Here is a 17,898-nt window from a genome sequence, read left to right as displayed (position 1 = left end):
AAAAGGGATCGATGATAAGACAAAAGATATCATACTTCCCCTATATAAAACTATGGTACGCCCACATCTTGATTACTGCGTGCAGATGTGGTCTCCTCACCTCAAAAAAGATATATTGGCATTAGAAAAGGTTCAGAAAAGGGCGACTAAGGTGATTAGAGGCTTGGAACGGGTCCCATATGGGGAGAGGCTAGAGAGACTGGGACTTTTCAGTCTGGAAAAGAGGCGATTGAGGGGCGATATGATAGAGGTATATAAAATCATGAATGGTGTGGAGAAAATGAATATAGAAAAATTATTTACCTTTTCCCATAATACAAGAACTAGGGAACACCAAATGAAATTGATGGGTAGTAGGTTCAAAACTAATAAAAGGAAATTTTTCTTCACACAGCGCACAGTCAACCTGTGGAACTCCTTGCCCGAGGAGGCTGTGAAGGCCAGGACTCTATTAGGGTTTAAAAAAGAGCTTGATAAATTTTTGCAGGTTAGGTCCATAAATGGCTATTAGCCAGGGATAAAGTATGGTGCCCTAGCCTTCAGAACAAGGGCAGGAGATGGATGGCAGGAGATAAATCACTTGATCATTGTCTTCTGTTCTCCTTCTCTGGGGCACCTGGCATTGGCCACCGTCGGCAGATGGGATGCTGGGCTGGATGGACCTTTGGTCTGACCCAGTATGGCCATTCTTATGTTCTTATGTCCCTAATTGGGATGATCTTCCGTATAATGTAGCGATACCCTTATTTATATACAGTTTCTTACCCAATGAGCTGTTCTCATGTCGGGTAAAATCTTCAGATCAGAGCTGTTTTTTCCTCTGATTTGGGTCAAGAGCCTTTTTTAGTTTTCTTCTTGGGCTGTATCTGGCAGATTCCAAAGCAGAAGGAAGACAAAGATGTGAAAGATTCTTGTTGCTTAAATGGATTTTCATATAGGGCAGTTACAACCCCCCAGTCTCGTTGAAAAACTGGATCAGAAATGGCTTTCATTACCAGCTGATATAGTCCTGTATCTCTCTAATTCTAGAATGTGTTATAAGACAGACAAGGTGTTTACAAGTCATTAAGTTGATCACATAGGGTTCAGGGTTATGGTTCAGGGCAGGAGTAATGGTTGTCATTGGCACATTTAAAACTTAGCAGACTTAACATTTAATATTTCTGACTTCTCATAGAAGAATGATATATGCACCAAAATAAGAATACACAGGTCCAGCATATTGTAATATTAAAATTGGAGAGTTATATGAGGTATTTTGTCCGAAGCATCACTGACTTATGCACGTGTGTATTCATAAAGCACGGCGGCGGGGTCCATCTCAGAACCATTCTGCTGGAACTTGTAATATGTGATTGTTGCCCACATAATTGGTTTTAAACTTTTGGAGGGTAATAAGAGTGCTTATTCTGCAATCTCTGTTTCACAAACATCACTGGCTAAGTGACTGTCCCTCAGTTTGTGGAAGAAACCTCTATCACAAGCCTGCTTGTAAATATTCCTTCCTCTTCTCGCGCTCTCTCCTCCCGCCCTCCCCGTGTCTGTGTTGATATATATTCAGAGTGTTCAATAGTAACAGAGAGGTAGCTGTGTTAGTCTGTATACTAACAAAACAAACCAGTAGTCATGTAGAACTTTAAAGACTATTTATTAGGTGATAAGCTTTTGTGAGATCTGGAGATCAGTATGTAGAAATCCTCTCAACTTGAGAGCCAGGATATCTCAAAATATCTTTCCATTAGCCAAGTGATCTACCATTGTTTCTTTCTGGCTGGATAATGTGCCTTTATTTAAGTCTGTTTGTGAAAATACCAGCCTTGGCAGATCCCTCTTTCTGATGTGCAATGCTGATGAAATTGTAATATGGGTTGCGAACATATTTTTAACTTATGATCATTGCAAGCTTTCAAAAGACTTTACCCAATACACTTGCACAGTACATTACTACAGTATGCAATCAGTTGCTTGAGCTGTTCTTTTGGAGGGGCTTACCCCTTCTGTTTGGGGTGCCTGGACCATAATTGTCATAGTTGTGACAATGAATTATTCACCATTTTGTGTTCTGTTTCTCTAAGAGATTTTGCTTACAAAATTATTTTTCAGTTATGTGTGTCTGAAAAGGGCACTTTAAAGTCTATGGAGGTGTGAATCAGAAAGCTGATCACCATTCTTAGTGTAGATTGGTTACGTTATTTTGTAAAGGCCCATAATCATGATCTTATCTAGTCCAATGTAAAATCACCTCATACTTAACCTGTTCAGTTTCCAGGACACGTTCAACCTTCTAAAAAACTGAATGCTAGCAGTGTCTTTGAAAATGTTTCTTAGTCTGAAGATTTGAGAATTATCCAACTTGTTGTAACTGAATATCTTACGTTTATGTTCCAGACAGAGGACTTGAAAACACTTTTAAGGCACATGGAACACTGGGCTCATAGACTGTTTCCTAAACTGCAGTTTGAGGATTTCATTGAGAGAGTAGAGTCTTTAGGAAATAAAAAGGAGGTTCAGGTGAGTACTAGTCATGTCCTTTTCAGGTTTGTTACAAATACTGTGTTGTACAAGGAGCAGAGTTTAGGAGAATAATTCTGTGCAAAAAAGGAAGACAAGTTATAATGCTTTCTTAATTAAATGCACATGTTCATTTAATTGAAGTAAGTCTCAGTGTTGAATAAATTATTTAGTTGAGCATTATACATTATCTTTCATTCAAAACACAATATTTCAAAGTAAATGTTGTAACTTCTAGGTACATCTTTTATAACCAAAGTAAGTTATTTTGGATTGCTAGAATTTCATTTTTACATTTACATCTGCAGCACAGTGTTTAGTTGGTGTCCTGTGTCCTGCACTGTTTATGGGAAACCAAGAAAACAAATTTCCAATAGTCCAAAACTTCAGTCCAAACAGAAAAGGAAGGAATAAGAGGATTATAAGGAACTGTGAAGAAAGGCACAGATCTTCCTAGGAGGGTGAAAGGAAGCCAGCAGCAGATTAAACACTTTATCTTCACCCAGAAAGAGAGGTCTCACAAGCAAAAGCAGCATTATCATCCTATGACCAGACCAGGAGAAAAATCTGAATGAAGGCCTGAGCAGGAATATTTAGAGTCACTGAAAGCCTGTCAAAAGAGGCAATTTATTTACAATGGCTGTGTCTACACTTGGCCAACATTTTGAAAGGGCCATATCAGAGAATACTAATGAGGTGCTGAAAAGAAAAGTTACTCACCGTAGTAACGGTGGTTCTTCGAGATGTGTCCCCATGGGTGCTCCACAATAGGTGTCGGGCTTGCCCGGCGCCGCAGATCGGATCTTCCAAGCAGTTTCTGCCAGACCGCGCATGCGCCGGCGCGCGCCGCTCCCTTGCGCGCTTCTCGCCATGTGTGCGATCCGGTCCCCGCCAGTTCCTCGACCAACCGCCTCGGGTGCCCCTGCAAAACACTAACAGAGATCCGAAGCGGGGAGGATGGGCGGGTAGTGGAGCACCCACGGGGACACATCTTGAAGAACCACCGTTACTACGGTGAGTAACTTTTCTTTCTTCTTCGAGTGTCCCCGTGGGTGCTCCACAATAGGTGACTACCCAGCAGTAACCCAAGATAGGAGGTGGGTAATTGGATTATGTGCAGCTTGTCCCCGAGAGGACCGCTGCAGAGAGACGGGTATCCTCTTGGAATACCCTGTGAAGGGCGTAATGTTTGGCGAAGGTGTCGTAGGATGACCAGGTCGCCGCTCTGCAAATGTCTTTTAACGCAACGCCCTTGAAAAAGGCTGTTGATGCCGCCACCGCCCTAGTGGAATGAGCCCTGGGAGTGGCCGATAAAGGAGTCTTTTTGAGCTCGTAGCACATTTTTATGCAGGATACAATGTGCTTTGAGATTCTCTGCGAGGAGAGACCTTCTCCTTTCGATTTGGGAGCGAGGGAGACTAGGAGTCTATCCGTTTTCCGGAAGGACTTGGTCCTGTCTACGTAGAAGGCTAGCGCCCTCCTCACGTCCAGGAGGTGTAGGCGCGCCTCTTCGTTGGAGTTATGAGGCTTTGGATAAAACTAGGGTAGAACAATAGGTTCGTTAATGTGAAACTCGGAAGAAACTTTGGGAACAAAGGCTGGATGCAGCCATATGGTTACCGCCTCCTTAGAAAAAACAGTGCAGGGTGGCGTTGCCATGACTGCCGCGAGCTCGCTCACCCTATGAGCTGACGTAATTGCAAGAAGAAAGGTCGTCTTTATTGTAAGGAGGCGGAGGGGAACCGTGGCCAAGGGCTCGAACGGTGGTCCCATTAGCGTGGTAAGCACCAGGTCCAAGTTCCACGAAGGTGGAATTGGTTTCTGAGGGGGGTATAGGTTTACCAACCCTTTGAGGAACCTGGTAACCATAGGGTGGGCGAACACCGTGTGCCCTTCCTCCTCATGTCTGAACGCCGAGATGGCGGCAAGGTGGACCTTCAACGAGGATAGCGAGAGTCCTCCTCTCTTGAGGTCCAGTAAATACTCTAGTATTGTAGGTATAGGCACCAAAAGGGGGGCCAGCTGTTTGGTAGAACACCAAGCCGTGAAGCGAGTCCATTTTTGCTTGTAGGTCTTCCTGGTGGAAGTCCTCCTGCTACTTTCTAGGACTTGGTGTACTTCCACTGTGCGTGTGCTCTCTAGGGAGCTGAGCCGTGGATTAACCACGCTTGCAGTCGCAGGCTTTGGGGGTGCGGGTGCACTATGGACCCCTGGGCTTGCGTGAGCAGATCCGGCGCCACCGGAAGAGGCATCGGTGGACGGTCCGACATGCGCAGGAGTAGGGGGAACCATTGTTGTCGATCCCACGTTGGGACTATCAGGATCATCCGGGCCCTTTCCCTCCTGGCTTTCTGCAAGACTTTGTGGATCAGCACTGTGGGAGGAAATGCATAAAGCAGGGAGCCCCTCCATGGGATTGCGAACGCATCCCCCAGGGACCCCCATCCCAGTCCTGCCCTGGAGCAGAATCGTGGGCACTTCTTGTTGTGCTGAGTGGCAAACAGGTCTATTTGGGGAAAACCCCATGCGTGGAAAATCGGCCGTAGCAGATCGGGATGGATCTGCCACTCGTGTGTGAGTGCAAAACGCCTGCTCAGCTGGTCTGCCTTCACATTGTGCGCACCCGGCAAGTATGAGGCTTTCAAGATTATATTGTTGGCGATGCACCAGTTCCATAAGCGGATTGCTTCCGCGCATAAGGCACGGGATCGAGCTCCTCCTTGCCTGTTTATATAAAACATGGTGGAGGTATTGTCTGTACTGATCCCGACGACTTTGCCTTGTATGTGGTCTCGAAAGTGTCTGCAGGCGTTGAACACTGCTCTGAGCTCCAGTATATTTATGTGTAGTGACTGTTCCGTGGGTGACCACAGTCCTTGAGTCACCTCTTCGCCCATGTGCGCTCCCCACCCAGGAGGGAGGCATCTGTAGTGAGAAAAACCGATATTTGCGGCTGGTGGAAGGGTACCCCTGTTAGCAGGTTCCTGGGGTTTACCCACCATTGTAGGGATTTGCGCACCCCGGCTGTGGGCGACACCACCCTGTGAACGGTGTGTACTGCCGGTTTGTATACACTCGCCAGCCAGTGCTGCATGCTGCGCATGTGTAACCTGGCGTTCTGTACTATGAACGTCGCTGCTGCCATGTAGCCCAGCAGCTGCAAGCACGTCAAGACCAGCACCGTAGGGCTGAAGGTGATGACCTGCACGAGGGAACCGATGGCCTGAACGCAAGCCTCTGGTAGATATACTCTCGCTGTAACCAAGTTTATGCGAGCCCCTATGAACTCTATGTCCTGTGTGGGGCTATTTTTGATTTTGCCAGATTGATAACCAGGCCGAGTGAAGAGAACGTGTTTGCTGTGACGCGTATCATGCGCAGAACCTCCCCCTTCGAGGCCCATTTGAGCAGGCAGTCGTCCAGATACGGGAAAATAAATACCCCCTGTCTGTGCAGGTAGGCTGACACCACTGCCAAGGTCTTGGTGAAGACTCTGGGGGCTGAGGAGAGGCCAAACGGTAGGACCTTGTATTGGAAGTGTTCGTTGCCTACCATGAACCGGAGGAATCGCCGGTGAGCCAGATGGATAGTTATGTGGAAGTACGCGTCTTGTAAATCGAGGGCTGCGAACCAGTCTCCATCGTCCAGTGCTGTAAGGATGGAGGTGATTGTGGTCATCCGAAAACGTTGCTTGCGCAGGTACCTGTTGAGGCCGCAAAGGTCTAAGATGGGCCTCCAGCCTCCTGTCTTTTTCTCCGTGAGGAAGTACCTGGAGTAGAACCTTTTCCCTTGCAGTTGCTCCGGCACTCTTTCCACTGCCCCTATGAGCATGAGATGGTCCACCTCCTGCCTGAGCCTCGCTACATGGGAGGCCTCCTGGAGGTGGGGCTTGGGTGGAGGTCGTGACGGTGGGAGCGACTGGAAGGGGATGGCGTACCCCGTGGCTATGATCTCCAGCACCCATTTGTCTGTGGTGATCCTTTGCCACTGGTCGTAGAATGGTCGGAGGCGATGGTGGAATAGTCGCTTCGGATGACCTTGTGCGATGGTAGTGATGGCGCAGCCCTGGATCTGTATGTCAAACTTGTGGCCTTTTGGCCCCGCCCCGAGGACGCACGGCTCTGTTGGGAACGTCGCCTGGGAGTTCTGTACTGCTGGTGCTGTTGATGTCGCCCTTGCTCGTAACCCCTGTGGTACTGGGGCGCTGTTGCTGGTACTGGTACCGTCTTTGTTGAGGGTAGTACCTTTTCTTTGTGTATGGAGGGGTGTAAATCCCCAGGGTCCTGAGTGTGGCTCTTGAATCTTTACTGGAATGAAGGACCGAGTCAGTTGATTCAGCAAACAGCTTCTGTGAGTCGAAGGGAAGGTCAACTATCTTCACCTGCAGATCCCTCGGTATACCCGAAGTCTGGAGCCAGGACTCCCTTCGCATCACCACTGCCGTTGCTGTGGAACGTGCTGCTGTGTCCGCAACGTCCAGGGCGATCTGAACTCCCGTCCTCGAGGCCGCGTAGCCTTCTTGCACTATGGCCTTGAGCACCGGCTTTTTGTCCTCTGGAAGCGAGTCCATGAGGGAGGTTAACCTGGAATAGTTGTCGAAATTATGGTTCGCTAAGTGCGCTGCGTAATTTGCCATTCGCAACGTTAAAGTGGAGGAGGAGTAGACCTTTCTGCCGAACAGCTCTAGCTTCTTGGCATCTTTGTCTGTTCCCCCTGTCCTGAATTGAGATGTCTTTGATCTTTGTTGCGACGACTCCACCACCAAGGAATTTGGCTGTGGGTGGCTGAACAGGAACTCCATGCCCTTCGCCGGCACGAAGTATTTCTTATCCGCTCTCTTTTGGACAGGCGGAATAGTCGCAGGGGTCTGCCATATCGTAGTGGCGGACTCTAAGATCGCTTCATCAAGCGGTATTGCTACTCTGGAGGAGGCCGGAGGTCTCAAATTTTTGAGGAGCTTATGGTGTTTCTCTTGCACCTCTGCTGTCTGGATGCCTTGCGTGAAGGCCACCCTCTTAAACAGCTCTTGAAACTGTTTGAGATCGTCCAGAGGATGGATGTCCCCCGGGGCCGTAGCCTCGTCCGGGGAGGAGAGCGAGGAACCGCTGGGGTACGTCTCTCTGGACCCTTCCGGTTCCTGCTGGTGATGGTGCACCCTCTCGCTAGAGGTTTGCGAGGGAAAATCTCGGGGTTCCATAACCAGTCCCCCCTGAGATGCTTGAGTCTCTGTCCCCGGTCGCAATTGCCCTCGGGGGTACGAGATCGTCTGTGGGGATCTTTCCCTAGTAGATTGCTGATGGTGTCTATGCCCCGCGTGGTAGGGGCGACCATGGCAGTATAGGCACTGTTCTTGGGAAGGTGACCTAGACCACTCCCTTGGTGCATACCCTCTGCGTCTGGGGGAGGGAGATCGTCGAGACACTGGAGAGAGCGATTTTGCATAATAGTCCAGCGGTTCAAACCCCAGGAAGGGTGAAGGTGGTCCCAGCCAGGGTGAGGCTGGTTGCAAAAATGGACAAGGGGGCTCCGGGTAGGCTAGGGGGGACCCCTGCCTTCTGGTTGGAGTCTGCAGCATAAGCGGAGGGCTGTGAGAAAGCAACTCCACAGCCCTGTCCGGAGAGGGGCTGCAATGCCTCCTCTTGTGTGCAGCCTTCCCCCTCCTTGGAGGAGGTAACTCCGCCCCCTGACGCACAGGGGATCCCGTCCCCGTCTGCACCGTGCTAGGCACGCTCGAAGGCGGTGCCGCACGTGCGGTGTCCTTCGGTGCCTGCAGGCTGTGTGCCTGCGCGCTCTGCACCGCTGGTTCCCCGGGGGTCGGTGCCGCTGCCTGTGGTGTCGCCGGTACCGGCGCTTGTTTAGCCGCCGCCCTGCCTGCGATGCGGGGCGGCTGGCTGATTATCGGAGGCTGAGCCGCTTCCACGTGGCTCTCCGTGCCGCCGCTGATCAGTTGTTGCTGCGGCTGGGGGCTGCTCGCTCCTTCCGTCCCGCTCGCTGTTGCTGCCGGCAGGGATCGGGCTGGGGAGGCTTTCCTCCGTTTTTGCGCTGATGGGGTGAGGGAGGCAGCTTTCCTTTTATGGGCCCCGGAGGGTCCCTCCTGCTGCGGCCGCTCCGGCATGTCTGGCTGGAGGGCCTTATCAAAAAGCAGCATTTTAAGCCGCATCTCCCTGTCTCTCCTTGCTCTGGCTGTTAATTTAGCACAGAAGGAGCATTTCTGTGCAACATGGGACTCCCCAAGGCACCTTATGCATAAACTGTGCCCATCGGACGCTGGCATCGCCTCTCAGCAGGACTCACATTTTTTAAATCCTGAAGAGGACATTGTTGGTGAGTCTTTCAGTTGTTAAACGGGTACTTAGCACCTTCTCTGTGCTGTTTTCCCCTTCCGATGGCCTGCCGCAGCAGGAGGGCTGATGGCCCTATGCTCCTGGCCTCCGGCGCTTGTTACTGGGACTGGATTGAAGCTGTCCCGCTTGTAGTTTGTTTGTTGCATTTTTTTTTTTTTTTTTTTTTTTTTTTTTGCAAAAATAACAACCGGCTAACTTGCAGTAGCCTAAGTACTTGAAAAACTTTAAAGAAAAACAGTTAAAGTCATTGAATACGGTACTTGGCCTTAGCCTAGTTTGGATTTCGTCTGCAGCCGACGGCGGTTAAGAGGAACTGGCGGGGACCGGATCGCGCACATGGCCAGGAGCGCGCAAGGGAGCGGCGCGCGCCGGCGCATGCGCGGTCCGGCAGAAACTGCTTGGAAGATCTGATCTGCGGCGCCGGGCAAGCCCGACACCTATTGTGGAGCACCCACGGGGACACTCGAAGAAGAATGAATATTCAGTGTCTCATTAGCCTGCTGCTGGCCATCGCACTTTGAAAGTGCCACATTTTGATCGTGTGCTGCTCATCTACACAGGGCCCTTTTCGAAAGGACCCTGCAAACCCATTCAGCTGACAGGAATAAGAGGATTTCAACATGTGTGGGTCCCTTTTGGAAATGGCCTCGTAGACAAGCCACACACAATGGAAACATGGCACTTTCGAAGTGCTGTGGCTGGCAGCATGCTAATGAGGCGCTGAATATTCATTTCAGTGCCTCATTAGTATTCTCCGATTTGGCCATTAGCATGGCCGTTTTGAAATTTTGGCCCAGTGTAGACACAGCTAATCTGTCTACTATCACCTGGACTGACCTAAATTAAAATGAGCTGCAATTCCTCTCTTGTTCTGGCAATTGAAAATATTTGGGGTGTATTGCCAAAGCTGATTTGTGAGTCAACATTAAATTTTATGCGATTTCATCGAATACGTACAAAGGATAGAACAGTCTCTTATTATACATGAGCGTACAGAGGTGAACAAAATAATACAAAATATCACATTTGGACAAGGGTGTAGCATAGTTTTTGTATTGTAGTGGAATTGATAAAGGTGGAGCCAAAACAAACAAAATGGAAACCAGAGGTCCTGCAGTATTTGCTTCAAGCTGCATCTATGTGGAAAGAGCAGTAATTATACTGCTGTTTATGGCTAGTCCACTGGTGTACTCAGCAGCATGTCAGGCGTGGAAAAAGCCTGGGGAAGATCAAGTGCTGAAGGAATTATTATGGTATGTATTTTTTGTGTAAAGAGTGAGGGAAGCATATGCCTAAGTTCAGCTTCTCTTCCATTCTGCTGTAGATGTGGAAAGGTGAGAAGATGGAAGGCAGCATACCATATAGCTGATTTTCTTTTCCCTAGGGTCCCACTGTGGCTTCTTCATTCTGGATTATGCAGGACACCAGTGATTGAAATGTTAGTAAAGGTGTGTGTGCCTGGAGTGGTGGCAGAAAGCCCTGTGATTCTCACTTATATTTAAGTTTACCAGTGAAGTTTCAGATTTTGCATTAAACTTTGTGTGTCTGTTTTTCTGTGAAATAGTGTAGAGATGTTTTGGTGAAAACATTAATCTATAATAAATGGCATCTCTTTTCATTACAGACCTGCTTAAAGCGAATTAGACTTGATCTTCCAATTTTGCATGAAGATTTTACAAATAACGAAGGCATGTATTCATTTATGCAGCCTGCTCCAGTAGTTTATTTAAACATTAACTTGTTTTCAGTTTTCACTATCAATGGAAAAAATAAGGTACTATGGGAAAAATAACCTGTATACATTCTTGTATGGGGTGGGTAGGGTAGGGGAACCTGCTAGAGTGAGCTGTTCCTCTCTTTTAATAACATGCATCTGTAGAAGACTTATAGAATTACACTAAATCTTCTTTGATTAAGTTTGTCTATCCTCTACGTTTTGATTAGGCTATGTGATCTCTAGAAATGACTAGCTTTCAGTAAAGGAGAAGTTTCTCAAAATCTTAGTATCCGTCCTCATCTAGAACACAGGTAGTGGATAATAAGTTGTTATAGAAGCAGGACATCAAAAATATTTGAATTGTTAGTTTTCAAGAAACTTTATTTTGATGTAAAATTAATTTTAGGATTCACTTTGCTAGTTGAGGTACAGAATTGAAGTGTTCTTGCTGTTACTAATCTGTGATATATAGGGAAGAGGAAACTGATTAAGCAGTGATTTGTATACATATAGGCTTCCAATTTTAACAGTGCAATCTGATTGTTTTCTTGTTTGTTGCCATTACTGCATTTAGCTCTATCTGTTACTCCTTTCAACTCTTTCCACTATTCATTACTAGTCAGTGGAAAAATATTTTCCTTCCATGAAAACTGAGTAGGAGTCAGTGTTATGAAAGAAATCGTATTACTAGGGAGAGATCACAGACCATGGTTCTTCCTTGGGTTCTCATTCTTTCCCTTTTTCTCTGTGATTTATTCTGTGGCAAAACTGTTGAAGCATGTTACCGCCTTCCCTATTTGCTAGTCTTCCTTGTGGCTGTATTTACTGTTGGTTGTGTTTGTTAGTAATATAATGCAACCCTAAGCAGTCACATACATTAAAACATATGGTTCCTGCCGACAGCGTCTGTCTAGTTATCAGACTTTCTGTGCGATGGCTCCATACATTAGTCTTTAAAATCTTTTTTTACAGAAGAACACCAATTTTACAAACCGAGGGTTAATAAAATTGAACAACTCAATTACAGTAGGTATGTTGCCCTGCTTTGTTTCCTCCTTGTCTGTTAAACCAATGCCAAGCAGTTGTCAATGCACTTGAGATGGTGTCGGAATGTGCAAGGATGTTGACTTGTTCTTCAAGACATTTGTGATATATCTCTTCCCTGCTCCTTCCCTCAAATTCAGGGAAAAATTAGTTTCTATTACTGGGGGTTTGTATGATTGGCATTCATAAAATCAAGATTCTACTGGCTGTTTTGGAATATTTTTTGAAAGAGAAGCTGTTGACACAATGGCATGTTTGCTAGAGTGCTGTTGTTGCACAGCTGCAAGACCGTACATGAAATTTTTCACTTCAATCTTTAAGCACAACATGTGGATGCTGGCAAAAATACAATGTGTGTTCCAAACTTTTAAAATATGTTCTCTCTGATGCTGGTTCAACACTGTTAGTACTCCAGAGATTAAGAATACAGGTTTCTGTAAAAGACTAACATGTTCTTACAATCTTAGATTTACACTGAAACTTTTGGATTCACTAATGGTGAAACTTTGGCTTCAGAATGCTGACGGTTTTTACTCATGCCTTTTATGCAGGTAGTGGAGGGGGAAATAATAGGCTCCAAATGATTCCTGAAGACTTGGATCCCTTTTCTGAAAACATGAAGGAAGAATTTGATTCTCACTCCAGTATGACCTTAACAGAGGAGCAACAGCAGAGGATTGAGAAGAATCGGCTACTAGCCTTGGAAAGAAGGCAGGCAAAGATGCAGATTAACAATCAGTCACAAGAAAATGGTAAATAGTAATAGAACCCTTTCACCACAACATCTCTAGCATTTGTCCATCTGTTATGAGTGTGAGGTGCCACTGAAACAGTATCTCCTATTTTCTTATGCTGCAGTCTGAGATTACTGGTCCCTTTTTGCAGGGACCATGCTCCATTTCTCTTGGATATTTGTGTATACAGATCCATTCCCAGCATATCATATGGTCAATTTTTTTCCTAAAAAAAGTTGTCTGAAAAGGTGATGTGCATTAATTTTAAGATTTTTTTTTATTTGGTCCAGATGCCATTCCTTCTGTTAAGTTAGTGGTCTCTAAAATTTTTTCTAGAAATTTGAGAAACATTGCCTAAATCTGAATGTAGTGGTACCATAAGACCAGTAGCACTCAGTCAGAGGCCCGGGGATGCAAGGAGGTTTCAAGGGTTCCACTAAATATGGTCGGTGTTATACGTGCTAGGGTCCAGGTGCATGGGACTGCAGCCCAGGGCCCCAAACCCCACCACCATGTTCCTGGAAAGTTGTCTCTCTTGCTACCCTGTGGTGCCAGACATGGTTTTTATGTACAGTAAAGCAGTTGTGGCACAGCTGAGCAGTGGAGTTTTTATAGTATGTTGCAGGTCTTCAGAAAGAAAAAGGTTGAGAATCACTGCCACAGAAGTGTGTGCCAGTTAGTTAGTTTTTGATTTAAATTGTATTGTTCTTAATAGCTTTGTTTGTATTCCATGACTTTCCCCGTTTTCAAATCATTAGGGTTTGTGATTTGGGTTAAGATCCGGATTACTTACTCATTGTCATTGGCAAGGGAAGAGAATTTCTTCTCTAGTTTTAGCCCAAATCTGTAGATCATCCTTTGTTAAAGGATGTTTTGTAAATTTTTTTTGCACATTTATTTTGTCTTAATTGGCGATTAGCCTAGCAATGTTTGAACAAGAAAAATTTTGGTAGGTAGTGTAAAGGCTCGGTTTTGTCTGGGTTAGAGGACCCTCAATCCAATAGTGAATCCAGCAAGATCAGAATTGAGAAACTCAGCATGGACTTCAATTCCCAGGCAGTATATTTGCTAAAATCTTTATCAGGGTGACGCATAAGGTAAGTTTTCTTTTTTTCCAACTTTAGGGAGAGCAATAACAGTAGCTTCGTTTGTAGGGTCCACCCGTAACAGTATGGGAAGTTTAGTTGTCAGATCAACTCTCATAGCCGTGAGCTCTAAAATGTCCACTCATATAGCTCATTGATTTTCTTCAGGCCTGACTTTGCTGTGTGATTTAGCTGCCTTGCAGTTTGTCCTCTTTGTTTTGAGCTGGAAACACTCACTGTGGGGTTTCTAACTATTTGGGTTTGGTTTTTGTCTTTTTTTTCGTAATTCACTACCACTGCAATCCTGCTCTGTTTTTTTGTGATGTTCCACTATGTTCAGGGAGTGACGGAAGCAGATTAATCTAGCCACTCAAAGATCCATGTTGTTCTAGCTGCCTTAGAACTGGGTTTTGGTAAACTACTTTAAATGTAATATCACTGTGGTTTCCACTTCCAGGTTGGAGAGGACTGGATTGCCTTCAACAGGTGCTGTTGCCTTCCCTCTGCCTAGCCTTTCAACTCAAGCTTTTTAAAATTTTGTCAAATGCACAGGTCTTTCAACTTGGACAAGGTTTGGATCATCCTCCAAACAGTGTCCACTTTTATAGAGCGGGGTGAACTTTCAACTTCTCTAATGCTCAGGTTTTCTATAACTAGTTTTCCGCATGAATCCTTTTCAGCTGAAGAATATCATCTAAGAGGAAGTATGTGGCCTGAAGCCAGTTAAAGCAAAATTCAGGTTTTTTCCCCCCTTTGGTATAGTACAAGCTTATGGGATAAAGAATCTTAATTCTTGCTGTTGGCTTGATAGATTTGCTCCAGTTATTTCTCTGCCTTTTTTTGGAACGATACAGTATGGTCTCAGAGTACATGACCCCGCTCTTACACGTCTGATCCTAACTACACCCCCCAACCTGGTTTAAACCACCTGCAAGTGGTTCTGGTTGAAGCTGCCCTGCGCAGCTCTGGTGCAACACTCGTGCCAGCTCACAAGCTGCTGCTCCCCGCCTCGCACAGCTCCAGTATGAACCCCCCTGCTGGCTCTCAAACTGCCTGCCTTGTGCGGCTGTGGTGCGACAACCCCCCCCCCCCCCCCCCCCCCTGCAGCTCACAAGCTTCCTGCCCCTGCTGCTCACCTGCCACCACTGCACCCCTGCCCCACCTGGCTGCAGTGCCACCCCCCTCCTAGCTCACGAGTCACCTGCTGTGGCTCTGGTGCAACCCACCCTGCCAGCTCATCAGTCGCACTCAACTCCACCCCCCACTCCCCTGCAGTCCTAACCCATGCCAGGCTTAGCCCCTCCCACCCTCCTCCCACAACCCCAACCCACTGCCAGGCTCAACCCTCCCCAGCTAAGGACTTACCTGTCTGCTGCTTCCTGGGCTGCAGAACATGTGTTCTGCCATGGGAAAAGCCAGACCCCAACTTGCGCGAAATCTGGGTTTACACAAGGGTGTGTGGAACAGAACCCTCGCATACTCTGAGACCTTACTGTATTACATATTCCAGGGCCATCAGCACCTCAGCTAAGTTATTGGTAAAATTAAATTACTGAAAGCAGTAACTTTAGTGGTTTAAAGATCGGCTTCTGTATAGATTTTCAAGGGAAGGGTGACTAATCTCACAAGTGTCAAATGCAGACTTAACAAAATGTATCTTCACTCTTCATTTTCATCTGAGGAAGTAGGTTTTGCCCACGAAAGCTCATGACCTAATAAATTCCTTAGTCCTGTGGCTCCTTAGACTGCCTGTTTGTGAAGCTACTTACACTGCTATTCCTGCAGTTAAGGCTTCTACCTTAGGCTAACTGATCACATCTTTTTTTCTAAAGCTTAGAAAGGAGGTTGGTTGATGCATTTTTATCCATCTCCCCCAAACCCTGTGCACATTTCTTGTGACAAATTTTAGATAAATGACTGCTCTGATTTCTTGAATGCATGTGGCTCAAATTTGTGACCCTGAGCAATGAAATTACAGAAGGAAAATGAATTTACAGTACTTTATCATAGGCAATAATGTTTCTATTTTGTTAAATAGATCTGTCTGCCACCCAGCCAAATGGAGAGTTTAAAACAGTTGTGGCTCAGGATCCAGATGACCCAACAGAAGTAGAAATTCAAGCTGCTGAAGCTAAAGTTGATGATATGGAAGCTGTGGATGAACATACAGAACTTAAATGTGCAGAAGAAATCAAATAATCTATCTGGATACAATAACATTTTGGAAGGACCCTGATATCTAAATATGTTAGTGCCATGGGCTTCTTCCCTCACTTTCATTTTGGACATTCTGTTGAAATCTTTCTGATAACATCACTGTAGCTGGAAAAAAACTAATCCTTTTCAATGTGTAAAAAAGCAGACAGCTCCAGTAGCTGTTTTCCTCAACACCTTAATTCAAGAAAGGAATACACTATTCTGCATATTAACTGTTCTTTAGACTCTTTCCACAGTGACAAAAGGTCTCTGAAAATACTGACACTTTTTTTTAACTATACTTTGAAGTGGTTGGGTTTTTTTTATTTCAGTTTGCATTCTGAAAGCTTAATTGCCTAGGTTTCAAAAACTTGTTTGTATATTTTTTTCATCCTGTTTATTTTGTTAGTTGATGGTTCAGTGTTTAGGAACTTCTTGCTCAGTATGAACATGCACCCTGTCTTACCTTTTCTGAAGCATTTTGTAACACTTCACGTTAAGAAATGCTTACATTTTAGTAAATTATTTTATCTAGCAACTTGAAAGCTGTTACATTTTAGAAACCAACTTTGGAAAAATATTCTCTACATAATCTTATGATGGCTCACAAATTCCTAGATGTTTGAAGTAATCAGTCACCAACTTTTTATGGCACAAGTTCAGTCAAATATGTTCTAAATAGGCTACCTAATGGTGTTGCTTAAATAATGAGAAAATTTAGAGCATGACAGGAAGTTAAGCAGCTTCAGATTTGCAACTGTTAAACCATTCTGTAGTCAAGAGAAAGTATCTGATAACAGACTTACCCTTCATAACCAGAATTAGATTGTTACTCTTCAATGATTTTTGCCTCCTACAAGTGGTTGGAATGTGTTCACCTGTTTTTAGATGTTAGAATTCTGAAGGTATAAGGTAGATTATTTACACTTAATTTATTTTTTCTCTTAGGGGATGGAATTAGAACTGAAAGATTGTGAAGTTTCTTTGAAAATTAAGTTAGAACCGGTATGTTTTGAACTGGTAGAATACCAGTACAGGAACATTGAAGTGAATTGGCCTTTCAATAGGAAGTGGTTATTTAACTTCCTTTTCTGCCTATGAAATCCTTACCAAAGAAAAACTTTCTTCAGATGCCCATCTTCTAATGCTTTACTGAAATCCACCATCGTATCATGTTCTATTAACCTCGTATTAACTTTGGTAATGGTAGGAAGGCTTCTCTGATGTCTCCTTTCCATTAAGGTGTTAAATACACAACTAATGTTCTAGTAAACCAGTTACACTACCTTTACCAGTAACAATATTTTGTTTATGCATTAACTGAGGGAAAGAACCATAAAGCCACTCTACCCCCTATGTTAATGATTTTAAAATAAGACCTGGAAGACTGATTAAATTGTATTGTAATTTTAAGCCTTGAGAGTTTTTTTTAAAAGTGCACTCTTGTGTAGCGAGCCATATTAGGGGTGAGACAGAACTACAAGTTTATAATAAACAGAACTCTAGAACTGAAAAATACTTAAGTTGAATGAATTTGTTCAAAAGTAAGAGGACAAGATTATTTTGGCTACCTCAATGTATTTCTTACACAAATATATTTTAAATTCAGTATACAAATCTAGTTAAGGGGAAAAAGTCCAGTCACCTAATTTTTTAAGATCAAGTTTTTTTTAATAAAAGATTTAAGTAGTTCCCCACAATACACTCTTCAGTGCTTCAAGAAAACAGCCGTTGGCTACCTATAAAAACATCTTAAATCAACCAGTCCTGTTTTACTCTGTAAAAAAAAAAACAGTGTTAAATTTCAGTTAAGGTACAGACCAAATTAGGAAAAGCAGAAAACAGTAAAAAGTTTCTAATTTACTGCACCATCAGATTTTTAAAACAAGGTTTAAAATTGTGCATAGCTGCTTAAGTAGAGCAAAGCAATAGTATATCATGTTCTGTTACCCCCTGATACATCTAGTAGAGCCAACTCCCTAATTTCCTCAAGCAGCTGGTACAAGTTAACTCCCTTTGTCTGGCAATACTCCTCATATTCTTCCCGAATTACTTCAACTCTGTTTTTTTCTTGGACAAGCTGAGCTTCCTCTGCAGATCTCGTTACTTCTTTTATTAAATCAGTTTTCATTATGTGGGAATTCTTCTGGTAAAGCTCCGTAGCTGCACTCCTGTAGGGTGTGTTTCTAATTATTTCAAGCTTGATAGTGTCAGGATGGCATCGTGAAGTCTGCACAGATATTTTTACCTTGGGGGGGGGGAAAAAA

General features: G+C 44.8%; 2 protein-coding genes and 1 non-coding gene across 6 annotated transcripts in view; 2 read left to right on the top strand and 1 right to left on the bottom strand.

Annotated features, from left to right (window-relative positions):
• The window catches only part of TIPIN (TIMELESS interacting protein), a 38,814-nt gene extending 23,169 nt beyond the window's left edge, over window positions 1-15,645 (top strand). The window contains exons 5-9 of one of the 2 annotated variants that reach the window (XM_075006393.1): window positions 2,389-2,511; window positions 10,480-10,629; window positions 11,545-11,602; window positions 12,168-12,368; window positions 15,474-15,645. In XM_075006393.1, coding sequence (XP_074862494.1) covers window positions 2,389-2,511; window positions 10,480-10,629; window positions 11,545-11,602; window positions 12,168-12,368; window positions 15,474-15,634 — 693 coding nt within the window. In that variant the 3' untranslated portion in view covers window positions 15,635-15,645. The remainder of the gene's footprint in view (window positions 1-2,388; window positions 2,512-10,479; window positions 10,630-11,544; window positions 11,603-12,167; window positions 12,369-15,473) is intronic. The other variant, XM_075006394.1, reaches the window with a different exon arrangement.
• On the top strand, window positions 11,385-11,520 carry LOC142019941 (small Cajal body-specific RNA 14). Its single transcript, XR_012647238.1, has one exon.
• A 2-nt stretch (window positions 15,646-15,647) lies between the features above and the next one.
• The window catches only part of DIS3L (DIS3 like exosome 3'-5' exoribonuclease), a 44,878-nt gene continuing 42,627 nt past the window's right edge, over window positions 15,648-17,898 (bottom strand). For 2 of the 3 annotated variants that reach the window (XM_075006389.1, XM_075006390.1), the window contains one exon: window positions 15,649-17,879. In XM_075006389.1, coding sequence (XP_074862490.1) covers window positions 17,568-17,879 — 312 coding nt within the window. In that variant the 3' untranslated portion in view covers window positions 15,649-17,567. Of the gene's footprint in view, window positions 17,880-17,898 lie in introns of all 3 variants that reach the window. The other variant, XM_075006391.1, reaches the window with a different exon arrangement.

The sequence above is a fragment of the Carettochelys insculpta genome, chromosome 12 (assembly GCF_033958435.1).
Source record: "Carettochelys insculpta isolate YL-2023 chromosome 12, ASM3395843v1, whole genome shotgun sequence".
Classification (NCBI taxonomy): Eukaryota; Metazoa; Chordata; order Testudines; family Carettochelyidae; genus Carettochelys; species Carettochelys insculpta.
The sequence above is the reverse complement of the archived record's forward strand: the minus strand, read 5'-3'. Positions and strand labels throughout refer to the sequence as shown.